The following is a 15,231-nucleotide window of genomic DNA, read 5'->3' as shown; positions in this document are numbered from 1 at the left end:
ACTAATAATGAAGTGGATGGAATGGAGTCAGGAATTTCAAATCCAACCTCAGATAATAGTCATATGATCCTGGCAACTTCTTGCCTCGGTTTCCTCATCTGTAAAATAAGCTGGAGAAGGGAAGGGCAGACCACTACAGTCTGTCTGCCAAGAAAACTCCAAATGGAGTCACAAAGAGTCACAACTGAAATGACAGTAATATCATGTTCTGTCATCTATAAAATGAAACCCGTATAGTCCCGTCCAGTTCTGACTTCATGTGATTCAGTGATGTCAAGATAGAGGAACTGGGGAGGAAGTAAGGTAGAGGTGTTAGTGTGGTTGAGGCAATCATAACATGATAGTGGAGGGAACAGAGGGAAGGAGGGAAAGCAGTTGGGGGCAAACTCACTCAGTATTTTGTAGAAGCCATGGCTAGAAGAGCTACTGTTTCATCTATAATCCTACCATATCAACAGTCACCATGGAGATTTCCTCTTCATATCCCCCTGCAGGGAGTTGTTGCCAGGGAACAGCCTAGAAGCAAGATTAGACAACAGTGGGAGGTCCAGTTCAATGCAAATCATCTTATTCTCTGCCCCACCCCCCCCAAGTCTTAGCAAAATCACAACTGAATCTCTAAAGGACAGCCAAGGGAGCTAGGCAAATTTTCAGTCTCATACCTATAAATTTATAGGAGGGGCTTCTGGGACAGAAAGGCCAAAATGAAACAAGTCGTGAGGCTTGCCATTGGGAGGTCTAGATTCCCAGTTAGTTTTGACCAAACCTCTTTTAAAAAAAGGATAATGGGAGGCTCTTACTGCTGAATGCAAGCAACACAAAACAAATACCTTTTAACAGGCAAACAAAGGGTGATGGAGAGCTCCTAACTTGAAACAGTCAGCAAATAGCCCAGTGCCTCTGACTATGGAAAGATTGGTTAAAGTAGCAAGGGAGTGGGGAAAGGCAAACCTTTTCTTTATTTTTGGAAGCACTTGGAATTGGGTGATTTGCCCAAGGTTACATAGCTAGTAAGTGTCTCAGGCTGGATTTGAACTCAAGTCCTTCTGACATCAGGGCTGGTGCTGCCTACTTAGGTGTGCCTCAACTCTTTCTTTTAAGAACAAAGAAACTGAGGCCCAGAGAGATTAATATGTCCAAATGAAGTCTTATAAATGGAAAGGAGCAATCATCCCAATTCAAAATGTGTTGACCTTCCATGCTGCTTCAGGCCCCAAGGTCTGAAGTTTCCTAGAAAACCAAGGCTTGTTTATTTTTAAATTGTGAACATAAACTTCAGCTTTCTGTGAAATTCTTGTTTTAAAACTTTTCATTGTTCTTAACATAATTGACTTGCCTCTTGAGAAATCTTGACAATAATGATCATAGCAAACATTTACACTTAAGGTTTATAAAACTTTACAGTCATTATGTCATTTGATCCTCACAATGAGGATGGTGATGGTTGTCCTTCAATATCAAAGAATACCATCACAATCAGGGGAGGTGATGCCATGACAAGCACATGAATTGGATTTGAGTGAAGGGCTGCTGTGCTAAGTCACCAGTCTCACTTTCTCCCCTGGGGCCAGTGGCCAGATATGAATCAGTCTGACAGGAGATGACTCTGGATGGGAGGTAAATAGAGTTAAGTGACTTGCCCAAGCACACAGCTAGTAAGTGTCAAGTGTCTGAGGCTGGATTTGAATTCCCATCCTTTTGACTCCTAGGTCAGTACTATTCAGGGCACCACCTAGCTGCTTTATCCTCACAATAATGCTCTGAGGTAAGTGCTATTAGTATAACCATTTTACAGATCAGGCTGTTGAGACTATTAGTGGTTAATGACTCATCACCTAACTTCCCTCCCATATTTTTCCACATTAAATTCTACAGAAAATTATACCAAATAATATTTTAAAGAAGGTAAAATAATTGACAAAATAAAAAAATCTGAAAAGATATGGAGTGGCAACCCGTGCAAAGGAGGATTCATTGAAATGATTCTTTGTAATTTTGTAATATTCATAATTAAGGGGTTCCTAAGAGCTCAGAAGCAGCATGGAAGGCCAACACATTTTGAATTGGAATGATTGCTCCTTTCCATTTATAAAACTTCATGTGGGGGGCCTGCTAGGTGGTGTAGTGGATAAAGCACCGGCTTTGGAGTCAGGAGTACCTGGGTTCAAATCTGGTCTCAGACACTTAATTACCTAGCTGTGTGGCCTTGGGCAAGCCACTTAACCCCATTTTCCTTGCAAAAATCTAAAAAAAAAAAAACTTCATTTGGACATATTAATCTCTCTGGGCCTCAGTTTCTTTGTTCTTAAAAGAAAGAGTTGAGGCACACCTAATTAGGCAGCAACCAGCCCTGATGTTAGAGGACTTGATTTCAAATCCAGCCTGAGACACTTACTAGCTATGTAACCCTGGGAAAATCACCCAACTCCAAGTGCTTCCAAAAATACAAAAGGGGGGGGGGGTTGAAAATTATCTCTGAAGTCCCTTCAAGCTCTAAATCTATGGTCATATGACTCTCCCAAAGTGATAGAGTATTAAGAATCCCCTGGGTGGGATTCAAACCCGGTTCATCCTGAGTTTCTAAATCCAGAAGTCTTGTCACTACATCATACCTAGCCTATAAACGAGGGGCAGGGAACTTCCAGCTCATGGGCCATATTAGTCCTGTTGAAATCTTTTGGTAGGTGCTGTCAAGGCAACTGCAGATGGGACTAAAAATTCAATAAATCCATGAGGTTTTAGGGGTGAATTAGTTAAAGTGTGATCAAGTATATCAGGAGAATGATGTTAAATACCCAATTGACCCTTGGCAGAAAGGGTCCTTCCCCACCCCTGCTGTAAATCAATATAGTTATCATCCACTGGTCCAATATTTAAGTCAAACATATAAATTTCCTTCATCATATATCCAATCATTCTATGCCAATCACTCAAGCAAACTGTCAGGCAGTCAATCTCCACCTATTTTTGAGAGCCCAGAATTCTATATTAAACATGGAGGTAGTTAAATTTAGAAAAAAGAAAAACCTAGACTCAGACCTGGATTGTAGCAGTAGGCTGCTGGTGAGTCTACCTGCCTCAAGTTTCTTCTCACTCCAATCCATTCTCTATTTAGCCACCCGTGATTTTCCCACAGCATGAGTCTGACCCCTTTACTCAATAAACATCAGTGACTCCTTGTCACCTGCAGGACCAAATATGAAATCTTTTAAAGACTTTTAAAGCCCCTCATAATCTTCCCTCCCCACCATTCCAATCTTCTTACCTTACTCACCCCCAGCATATCCTACAATCTAGCTGCAATTGCGTCTTGCTCTTGAACAAAATATTATGTCAGTTCCAGCCATTTTCACTTTCTGAAATACTCTCACTCCTTTTTTTTTCCTACTTCTTGACTTCTCTGGTTCCCTTTGGTCCCATACCACCTTCTACAAAGGCCTTTCTGAATCCCCCTTAATGCTAGTGTCTTCTATCTGGTGATTATATCCACTTTATCTTGTATATAGGTTCTTTATGTTGTCTTTTCCATTAGGCTGTGGGCTCCTCAAGAGCAGGAATTCTTAGTAGCCTCAGCTCTTAACAGTACCTGGCACTTACTAGGCACTTCCTAAAGATTTGTTGACTGATTGATTGATAGGGAAAATCAGTCATTTGTCATGAGCTTGGGTAGAATCTGAGTTGAAGGTGGTTTTAGGAAACCATTCAATCAAACTTTCCATTACATGCAGAAATTCTCTCTTAGCTTTTCTAGTGAGTGGACATCTCATCTCTTCTTGAACATTTCCTGTACCCTTGATGAATTACTTCAATTACTTAAAAAATTCCAACTGTTTTCTCATGATACAAATTGGAGGAAAAAATAAAATAAACTATCAAATAGAAAAGCAAAAAAAAAAAAACTCAATTGTTAAAAAAAGGTGGGTATTTTCCCTTATTTTTATCCCTAATCTGCCTCTCTGTCATAGATCTAAATTTGGAAGAAAGCTCAGAAGCCATCTAGTCAAACCCCTTCATTTTTCCAATAAATCAGTGAGTCATTATGCATTTATTAATCCCTTTTTATGTCATGCAATGTTTTAAGCACCAGGAATACAAAGGATTGCAAAAGTAAAACCAAACAAAATTAAAGAACACCAGTTTCTGTCCTCAAGGACCCTACAATCTAATGGAGTAAACAATATGTAAACAACTATGTACAACCAAGATATAGAGTCAGTCAAAAACAATCAATAAACATTCATTAAGTGCTTATTTTACTCCAAGTACTGTGCAGAATAAAAATACTAACAGAAAGAAAGTCAACCCTTGCCCTTATAGAGATTTTATTGGGGGGGGAACAATATATTAAAAATAAATAAAAATAGCATCAGGGCACAGTCTTTAGATAGTCTGGAGGGTAGAGCCTGGAAAGAAATAAAGCCATGACTGATTTTGAACATCCTTCTTAAAATGGGGGTTCCAGAAAGAACCAGTCAAGAACCAGGTCTTTCAGTGTGAGAAGTCCTAGGAAGCATGAGCTTCCAGGGTGAAAAGGTTTCTGTTAGTATTGTAAACAAAGTATGAGGAATCAGGAATGCAACCAAGGGATGAATGAATTTTATAAAAGGTTATACATAAAAAAGAATAAAATTGTATATACAGAGTAACTTGAAGCACTCTCAGAGGGAAGACACTACCGGGATTTCAGCTGAGATTTGAAGCTAAACAGGGAAGCCAAAAGTCTGAGATAAAAGGGAAAGTATTCCAAGAATAGGGAATAACATTGAGAGATAGAGCAAATCAAATAGGATTGTATATTTGATCCTGGAGTCAATAGTAAGCCCCTGGAATTTATTGGGTAAGTGCAATGGACAGTGCTGGATTTGGAGTCAGGAGGATACCACTTCCTGAGTACAAATCTGACCTCAGTTACTTACAATCTCTGTGACCTTGGGCAAGTCACTTAATGCTGTTTGCCTCAGTTTCTTCAGATATAGTGAGTTGGAGAAGGAAATGGTAAATCATTCCAGTATCTTTGCCAAGAAAACCCCAAATGAAGTCACAAATCAGATGAAATTCAAAACGATTAAACAACACTACATATATGAAGCTATCTACTCTGTCCAGAGAAATGCTCAAACTACACTCAGAATTAGAAAGCCAAGGCAGCTAGGTGGTGAAGTGGATAGAGCACCGACCCTGTGACCTTGAGCAAATCACTTAACCTCATTGCCTTTCCAAAAAAAAAAAAAATTCCAGCTCAGAATTAGAAAGCCTTACTATGTGACCTTGGGTAATTCACTTAATCTCTAAGTTTGTTCTTCCATCTGTAAAATAGAATAATAAAAGAAACTACTCCATAGAATTGTTATGAGGCTCAAGAAAGATATATATGGTAAAGTGATTTGCAAATATTAAAGCTATCTATATTTGCTAACATTTTCCCCCCCACTCTCATGTCCGAGTCTTTTCCAGGCTAAGGATTCCCAGTTTCTCCAATAATTTCCCAATGCTATGGCTTCAAGTCCCTTCAGAATCAATTGCTTCACTGTGTCAATATCCCTCTTAAAATATGGTACCCAAAGCAAAGTATAGTATTCCAGTTGGGATCAGTGTACATATTTTTGGTAGACTGACTGGCTAAGCAGTCTTTTCCCATTAGAATGTTAAGTTCCTTGAGGGGAGAGATTTTGTTTTTATTTGTATTTGTATCCCTGTCTTTTAACACTGAGTCTAGCACTTAGTTGTTGTTGTTCAGTCATTCTCAGTCATATCTGACTCTTCATGACCTCATTTGGTATTTCTTTGTCAAAGATACTGGACTGGTTTGCCATTTCTTCTCCAGCTCATTTTTCAGTTGATGCAAACAGGATAAAATGATTTGATTAAGGTCACAGAGCTAATGTCTGAGATCAGGTTTGAACTCGGGAAGGAAGGTGTCTTGCTGACTTCAGATACAATTCTCCATCCACTATACCACTTGGAACAAAGTAGACACTTATTAAATGCCTACTAACTAACTGACTAGAAGCCAAATTATGCAATGACTTATATACACTGGTAATTATTAAAAACCTCTATTAAAATACCTTGCTGGTATTGGAGGTTTTTATCTTCTTTTGTTTTAACCCAAGAGCAGGTGCTCAGCTTTACCCTTTGCCCCTTAATCCTTATTAAATTTCACCTTGATAAATTAGATCCTCTTTAACAGTCTGTTGAGATCTCTATGGACATCAAATCTGTCATCTACATATATTAATACACATCCCAACTTTATCATTCACAATTCAAAGTCCCTGGTAAAATATTAGAGAAAACAAGGTCAAGGATAGAGTTCTTCAGAATACTACTAGAAACCTCGCTTCATCAGTTCATCAATCCAGGTTAATATCAATCCATTAATCAATTACCCAGATACAGTTTAACCAGTTATTCTGGTGTAGTGGATAGTCAGGTCTGGAATCAGAAAGTCCCTGTGCCTCAGTTTCCTCAACTATAAAATGAAGATAATAACAGCATCTACCTTCCAGGTTCATTTTGAGATTCAAATGAGATAATATTTATGAATCCCTTAGAATAATGCCAAGCACAAAGTAGACATTTAATACACATTCGTCTCCTTCCTTCCTTCCAATTGTACCATCTTTTCTTTATTGTATCCATAGACAATATCATGAATGATTTTTGTCATTAATTCAGTTTTACTATCTCTTCAGCAGTATCTTGTAACATTTTCAAAAAGAAGATATGAGTTGGAAGGAACCTCAGTGACCATCTACTGTAATTCAAAACTCATACCCTCTACTTAAAGGGGAACTCTCTCCCTTCCAGATGACTCATTATGTCACATCAAAAATCTGCATCTCTTCATTTTCCAGTCTAATATCCCATCTTGAAAGCCTATTGTAATCATTGCTTTGCCTTGTTCTGTCTTGTGTCTGTTTTCAGGAAAGGTGAAGGAAGAGAGACTCAGGGGTGATTGAGTTCTCATAACTCTTTGAGTTCTCATGGCTCTACCACCAAGCAATAGTTTCTTACTCCACGTTTCCTTTACTCTCCATCTCACTCATGCCCAGTCCTGCCCACATGAAAGTCCTCCTATCCCAAATTTTTTCAATGTCCCTGCCCTTTTTAAAACACAAGATGTGATCTCCACCATCGATACTGCTTTGTAAATAAGTTTCAGTCCAGTGTTACCTCACCTGGGCAGTGTTAACATTTTAACCACATCCCAAATTGTGAAAGACTGGGGCCTATGAAACCAACCAAAATCACATGCACCTAAATCAGGAAAGACCAGGGGAAGGAAGAGGTACAAGCTAAATTGTCTATATGATGTCTCTCATTCCATCAGTAGATTCAGAATATTTCTTATCACCTAACTGGTTCATGACAGATCAGTGGAACCCCTGTCCCAAACCTTTTGCCAATCTGGAATTTCTTCTTCAAAACCCATGATCAGGGCAGCTGGGTAGCACAGTAAATAGAGCACTGGCCCTGGAGTCAGGAGTGCCAGGGTTCAAATCCAGCCTCAGACACTTAATAATTGCCTAGCTGTGTGACCTTGGGCAAACCACTTAACCCCATTTGCCTTACAAAAACCTAAAAAACAAACAAACAAAAAAAAAACAGAACCCACGATCAGTGGACATCTAACCTTCTCCTAAACACTTCCAGTGACAAGGAAGTCATTATTCTATAGTCTATAGTCTATAATCTATAACTATTCTATAGTTGGAAAGCCTGGTTGTTAAACAGTTCTTCCATATTTTGGGTTGAAATTTGCTTTTTGTTAATTTGCATAAACTAATTATATTATTATGCTTTGTGTACCACCCAATAAAAACTCTGTTGTCATATAACATGTTTTAATTTATCATATCATCCTCATCATCACCACTGTTTACATAATATTTTAAATTTTAAGTTAAATTAAATATTTTAAATTAAATAATAAATAAATTTTAAATTAAATATTTTAACTTTACATTTATTATTTTGCTTGATTCTCACAATCCTGTAAGTTACTTGCTATTATTCCCACTTTACAGATGCAGAAACTGAGGCAAAGAGAGATTAAGTGACTCACCCACTTGAGTCAGGGTTCAAACTCAAGTTTAACTACCCATTTTGCCACCTGCCTTCAACTTTGCAAAGATAATGATCATGACTCTACCTTTTGTTTTCCATTTTTCCGAGTCAGAAGTGCACAGACTCTTCAATTTTCCCTTCTACCTCATGGTATCCAGACCCCTTCCCACCCTGGTAGTTTTCCTCTGGCTAGTGCAGATAGAGAACAAAATTTCCCGTAATGTATTCATAAAATTCTAAAAACAGCAAAAATTTCATCTTAATGAAAATAATTTTCTAAATAGCATTCTCTTTAAACATAGATGTCTTATAAACCTACTTCACAGAGTTGCTGTTAAAGTGAGTTTCATAAATCTTAATGAAATGAAAATAGCCATTAGCCTTGCTCTTAATTTTTTTGTTTTTGTTTAATCCAAGAAACTTTTGGGGGGTTTGTTGGGTTTTTTTTTAAAAAGACAGTAATTTATGCCATGAATTTGTAAGGGATTGGTTACAACAGCTCAGGTTCCTTGCCATAGGTTCTCACAAAGTGTGCTTCTCTGGTTGGAGTAGATCGATGTTTCAGTTGAACACAAACTTTTTTTTGGGGGGGGAGCTTCCTTTTGCTTCTAATCATCATCTTTTACTTGCTTCAAAAAAACTCTTTTTTTCTTTTAGAATACTTAATAAGCTCAATACCCACATTAATTTTCTTAACTAGAATCTTGCCCTTAAATTGTTTACAACAATGCCAACAGCATGGTATCTAACTTTATGGACCCATGCAGCCTTGCCATGATAACATTTGTGAAATATTCCTTGCTGTACCCATACCCTTGATTATTCACATATACATAGCCAAAGAACGAATACTTCCAGGTCCTAAGGACCTAGAAAACATGCATCATGTTCCTCTTATTTTTCCTTTTCTGTTCATCATTTTAGCAACTCACTGAATTATGGTAGAGTAGGTGGAAAAATTAGCATTGCTCTTATAACTGATCTGCCTGCTTCAGTTCATACTAAACTCCCTGACCCTATTTTTCAGGTCTATGCCACAGTTATATTTCTCTTTGAAGGAATTCCCTTGTAAATAATTAAAGCTTTAAACTGCACTAAGACTTTTGGAACACCCCATTAAAGGTGATTTTTAGGTCTCAATGAATCAGAGAGCTCACTATGTCACCACATTTATTTCTTTAGGTCCCTTTCTCCAAAGTTTCCATGCACCCATTCCTCCTTCATCACATTTTTTTTTGAGGCAATCAAATTAAGTGACTAATCAGAGTGACACAGTAAGTAATGGAGTGTAAATGTGAACCCAGGTTCTCCTGATTCCAGGGTGATTGCTCTATCCACTATATCACCTAGCCATCCACTTAATAAGTTCAAGATAGGAATCTGGCTCATCATTTTCCCTATCTTTTATTTTTTTTTACTTTTTTTTAGGTTTTTGCAAGGCAAATGGGGTTGAGTGGCTTGCCCAAGGCCACACAGCTAGGTAATTATTAAGTGTCTGAGGCTGGATTTGAACTCAGGTAGTACCCCTGACTCCAGGGCCGGTTCTCTATCCACTGCGCCACCTAGCCGCCCCCTTCCTTATCTTTTATAAGACAAAATTGTCACTGAAAAATTAAGAATTTTTCAGATTTTTCAATCTGATGTTTGGGTATTTGAAGTCTCCCATAAGTACTATCTCTTGCATAAATCTAGTTTCCATAGGACTAAGAAGGATATATTATACACCAGTAATGTTATTCCCTCTGTTTCTCCTTTGTCTTCGCCCAAATGTTCTTTTCCATGTATCTACTCCCAGATTCATGAATTGACCGCCAGGTAGAGAGGTTCTGGTTTGTAGTCATGAGTTCCAATCTATCATGTTTCAGTGACATTAATGAGATCGTATATATTTGCTCAGATTAAAATTTTCAGTTCATTTCATTACCCATATAGACAATAAATTCTATAAGCATTATTTTCTATCCTGTTATTTTCTCCCAGTAATTCTTGCATATTTCTACTTCTGTTCTTGTTTCTATGATATATTTTCTGTCTTCTATGGAGTAGTTTATTTTACAGTTGGATTGGGACATTTCTCCCTTCAAATGAAAAGAAAAATCATTACTAAGAAATTATGAGTTTATTTTTAATTTAAATAAATCTAGGACACTTGATGGGGTGGGAGATGACAAGAAAGAAAAAACAACTGACATTGTGTAATAATTATTCATGATTATTAAAAGTGACAATTGTGTAACAATATAATTAACTGCTGTTACACATTGGTGTAGTATATTTATGTGGCACCATATCTTTATTAGTTACTCATGACCAGTCCTTAAAGGACTAACATTGTTTTTGACTTCCCCAAATTACAGATAAGGAAACAAATACGAAGAGATTATTTGGTTGTAATATTAATAGTAAAGTAGCAGTAATAGTAACAATAAAATAACAGTAACTATATGTTGGGGCAGCTAGGTGGTACAGAGTGCCAAGCCTATAGTCACAAAAACCTGAATTCAAATCACTTTCTAGCTGTGTGATCCTGGGCAAGTCACTTAAGTCTGTTTGTCTCAGTTAAGGTAAGCTGGAGAAGGAAATGCAAGAAAACTCCAAATGAGGCCAGAGAGAATTGGACACAACTGAAACATCTCAATAACAACAATGATTATTTATATGTTAAGATTCCACTATTTAAGTTTTACAAAGTACTTTCTTTACAATAACCCTGTGAGCTTCAATAATAATAGGGTCTAGACTTGTGATATCATTGATGTAGGGAATTCCTGGGTGAGGAAACTCTCTGCAAATGTAAATTAGCACCTTCTCTGGAATTTATAGGCTAAGAGAGTTTCCAGGAGCATTGAAGGTGATTCACCCAAGGATAAGAGTTAGAATGTTGTCAGACGGGAGTTGAATACAAGTTCTCTTCATTTTGAGGATGATTATCTACTACACTGCCTCTTAACAAGAAAAGGAAGTAAATGATATAATTTCCAGTGTTTTTTTTTTTAGTTGTTTCAGTTGTAGCTGAGGCTTCAAGACCCTATTTGGGGTTTTCTTGGCAAAGATACTGGAGTTGTTTAACCATTTCCTTCTCCAATTCATTTTACATATGAGGGAACTGAAGCAAACAGGTTAAATGACTTACCCAAAGTCACACAGTTAAGTATCTGAGACTGGATTTGAACTCAGGAAGATGAAGTTTCCTGATTTTAGACTTGGTATGCTATCCACTGTGTTACTTAACTCACTCCAAGACCATTTTACAGATAAGGAAATTGGCTAAGTCTGAAACACATAGCTACAAGGTGTTAGAACTAGATTTCAAATCCAAGTCTTACATTTTCCTCTGCATTCCCAAGATGACATAATAAATAAGGATCAGAACTAAGTTTAAAATTCTCAAGCTTAAAATCCCAAATTTCTGTTATAGATTAGCCAAAGGTAACACATCTCTAAACTGACATTCTTATTCAGAGTGTCTTTCTTTTTTCCTGTTAGGAAGAAAAACTAAACATGAGAGAAGAAGATGAACCAAAGGGTAAGACCTTGGAATCCAGTGGTCCAAGAAGTGACCAGGCTCTGCTTCTGGAGGTCAAGAGGACCCACTTGGCACAGAGGATTGAAGATGTAGAATGGGAACTGTCATTCCTCCTTCACCTTGCAGATCCCAGTATACCTGCTGGAGCAGATCAACTGGATCGCCATGCCAGTTTAGACTTCCTTCCTTTGCATTAAGGAGACTGGTTCTCATTCGCTGATGGCAGCTTCAACATGAAGGTTATAATTGGGTTCCCTTGGAGATCCCACATTTCAAAAAAAAAATTTGAAGTCAAGAAGGTTTGTAAGTTAGATACAAGTAGAGAGAAGAGAAGACTTCTTTGCAATATACTATATTATAAATTTTTATATAATAATCTTCACTCATTTAATACATAGGTGCATATCTGTATTTTACTTTATTTCAAGAAATATTTTATCTACTGAGTGCAAAGCTAGTGGGTGAGAATTTTCAGTCTTCAATGGATAAGTATGAATAACAGCATGATGTTCTAGATAGAGCATTGGCATAGGTTCAAATTGTGCTCTAGCTGTGTGATCCCAAGTTATCTCTATGACCACCTGTAAAATAGGGATATTCATAGCTTCTGAATTATAGAGTTGTGAGAGGAAAGAAAATTATATAAAACTCAGCACTTAAGATGTGATTTCTCTCATGCTAGCAAACCTCATCATTACCTTCACACCCATAGCAAATTTCCAGACCACTGTCCTAAAGTCCAAGGTTACTGCTAAGGCAGCAGTTGGGTATAAGTCTTGCCTGACATCTTTGCTTTCAGAAGGTAACCAGAACACTAAAACATCTGGCCTATCTTGAGCCAGCTTTGTGCTTCTTTATATACCTATATATCATATTTCCCCATATATAAGACACACCTTAATTTGGGGACCAGAAATTTGGAAAAAATGTATTCCATATACTTATTGAATTCAAGTTTTATTTATCATAAAATTCATACAACTTCTCATCACTATCAAAGCTCCCATCCATTAGTTTGTCCACATCTGTGTTTGATGACAAATCACTGTCTCAGGAGAGACTCTGACTGCTCTCCTGCCTGTGCTCTAGCCTATGGTTGACCACAAGCTCTCCCTGGATAAGTCTGTTGTGTGGACACATGCTCAATCCATTCCATTTCATGAACCTGAAGCACAAATTGTGTCCTCCTTTGAAATCAGTCACTTCTGTTTTTCTCAGCAATTCTTCTTGCCTCATGCTGGACCATCTTTGCGGACACAGGAATTCCAATTGTCCTTTGCTCTTCAATCCGTCTCTCCAATTCCCTCTCTAAATCAGGCTATTTAGCTGACTTGTCTGTCAAGGCCTTCTTCTGTGGACGTTTTTCATAGGGTTTCTTCTTCCCACAGCTAGTCTTGGATTTTCTCAGTTGGAGGAGAACCAAACTGACATTCAGCAGCACGATTTCCATTCACTTTTGCAAACTGGATTACTTTGAACTTGAATTCAATGCAATAATCTTTTCTGAGCCATTTCTAGGCAGAACTTGACAAAATGTAACTTTAAATACTGGTAACAAAAGAGAAACAATGAATGCAAAGACAACAAGCCCAAAAACGCAAGAAATGTAAGTAAAAAAAAATCAACAATCACTGTATAAGATGCTCCCAGTTTTTAGACTCCAAATTTTTTGAAAAAGGGTGTATCTTATATATGGTGAAATATGGTATATAAATTATATAGAGTTATATATATATTTCTATAAAATATTTTATAAAAACATAAAGCATTATATAAGAATGAACTATTATGGGGTGGCTAGGTGGTGCAGTGGATAGAGCACCAGTCCTGGAGTCAGGAGTACCTGAGTTCAAATCTGACCTCAGACACTTAATAATTACCTAGCTGTGTGGCCTTGGGCTAGCCACTTAACCCCATTTGCCCTGCAAAAAAAAAAACCTTAAAAAAAAAGAATGAGCTATTATGATTAACTCTGTTACCATTGATGTGGCTATCCCCCTCCAAGTATATAGAGGATAGCCTATACAAATTTTCTGATATAATAGCAACATTTGTCCAAGTTAGTCTTTAAATCCTCAGCACCAAATGTACCCAAATATTATGGAGGCAATTTTGCTAGATGTTGCAAATAAGAAAAATTTCACAGTTTCAGTGCTTCAGGAACTCAGAGAGATTCTGAAAGGTAGCACAAGGGTCAGGTCCATGGTCCACTCTTAAAGGGGCACCACTTGGTTCCCTATTGTTTTTTGTCCTGGCCTTATACTGATTTCCACCTTCAGTGAATTAACACAAGACTATTTGAATTGTATGTGGAAAATTTCATCTCTTGGTTTTCCAAAAGGCTTAAGGGGTAAAAAGAAATTACACCCTACAAGGAATGACTCTGAAGTGAGACCTTTATTCTCCTGTACAAGGGAGAATCTATTATTCAGTAGTTGCCCAATATCCATTAAAAATATCCCTAAGAATTATGCCCAAAAGTCAAAAAAATGTGCATACCCTTTGATCCAGCAATACCACTACTGGGTCTATACTCTGAAGAGATTATGAAAAAAAAAAAAGTAAAAACATCATCTGTACAAAAATGTTCATAGCAGCTCTGTGGTGGCAAAGAAATGGAAACTGAGGGAATGTCTATCAATTGGGGAATGGTTTAACAAACTGTGGTGTATGTATGTGATGGAACACTATTGCTCTATTAGAAACCAGGAGGGATGGGAATTCAGGGAAGTCTGAAAGGATTTGCATGAACTGATGCTGAGCGAGATGAGCAGAACCAGAAGAACACTGTACACCCTAACAGCAACATAGGAGTAATGATCAACCTTAATGGACTTGCTCATACCAACAAGGGCAACAATCAGGCACAATTTTGGGATATCTGTGATGGAGAATGCCATCTGTATCCTGAGAAAGAATTGTGGAGTTTGAACAAAGACCAAAGAGTATTATCTTTAATTTTAAAAAATGTTGTCTTCTTATGTAATTCTACTATATTTCATACTATATGTTTCTTCCTTAAGGATATGATTTCTCTTTCATCACATTCAACTTAAATCAATGCGTACTATGGGAATGATGTAAAGACTAACAAACTGCCTTCTGTGGGGGGGGGAGGGAAGCAAGATTGGGAGAAAAATTGTAAAACTCAAACTAAATAAAACCTTTTTAAATTAAAAAAGAAAGAAAAAGAAAAGAAAATAGCAAAAAAAAAGAAAAAGAAAAAGAAAATATCCCTAAGAACACCTAACTCCAAGGAATGACAGTGTTTGGGATGGTGGCAAGGTAGGTATAGAGCTGAAAACAATCTATGTTTCTGACCCTTGCAAATGGAATCGGGGTGGAGTTAGTTTAGGAAGAGCAAACCTTAAGAGGAAGTAGAAGTGAAGAATAATTGACCCTATGGCAGCTGGAATTCCTGGGGTTCTCTCTTTTCAGTATGTCATTTCCTCTCATCCAGGTGGCTCCTGTTCATCATCCAGGTATGCCAAGTAGATGCTCCTTGGCTCCCAGTCAGGTAGCTTTTGGTGTGGGCAGCCCCAGCAGAAGAGCTGTGGCAAGCCCTTCCAGCTTTGGTGAGGGGGCCCTGCTTCTCACAACAAACCACGCCTGGGTCCTGGAACACTGCCAGCACT

General features: G+C 37.6%; 1 protein-coding gene and 1 long non-coding RNA gene across 2 annotated transcripts in view; one reads left to right on the top strand and one right to left on the bottom strand.

The window, feature by feature from the left end:
* LOC141508023 (uncharacterized) overlaps nt 1-13,268 on the top strand; it is a 51,102-nt gene extending 37,834 nt beyond the window's left edge. Inside the window, exon 6 of the mRNA XM_074216269.1 lies at nt 11,557-13,268. Within this exon, the coding sequence (XP_074072370.1) occupies nt 11,557-11,793 (237 nt within the window). The 3' untranslated portion in view covers nt 11,794-13,268. The remainder of the gene's footprint in view (nt 1-11,556) is intronic.
* The window catches only part of LOC141508025 (uncharacterized), a 74,544-nt gene extending 59,326 nt beyond the window's left edge, over nt 1-15,218 (bottom strand). The window contains exons 1-2 of the long non-coding RNA XR_012474323.1: nt 14,963-15,218; nt 392-516 (exon numbers count right to left, since the gene is read on the bottom strand). This is a non-coding gene — a long non-coding RNA (uncharacterized LOC141508025). The remainder of the gene's footprint in view (nt 1-391; nt 517-14,962) is intronic.
* Nucleotides 15,219-15,231: the final 13 nt, after the last annotated feature.

This window comes from Macrotis lagotis, chromosome 1, assembly GCF_037893015.1.
Source record: "Macrotis lagotis isolate mMagLag1 chromosome 1, bilby.v1.9.chrom.fasta, whole genome shotgun sequence".
NCBI lineage: Eukaryota > Metazoa > Chordata > Mammalia > Peramelemorphia > Peramelidae > Macrotis > Macrotis lagotis.
This window is presented reverse-complemented; position numbering and strand designations above follow the sequence as displayed.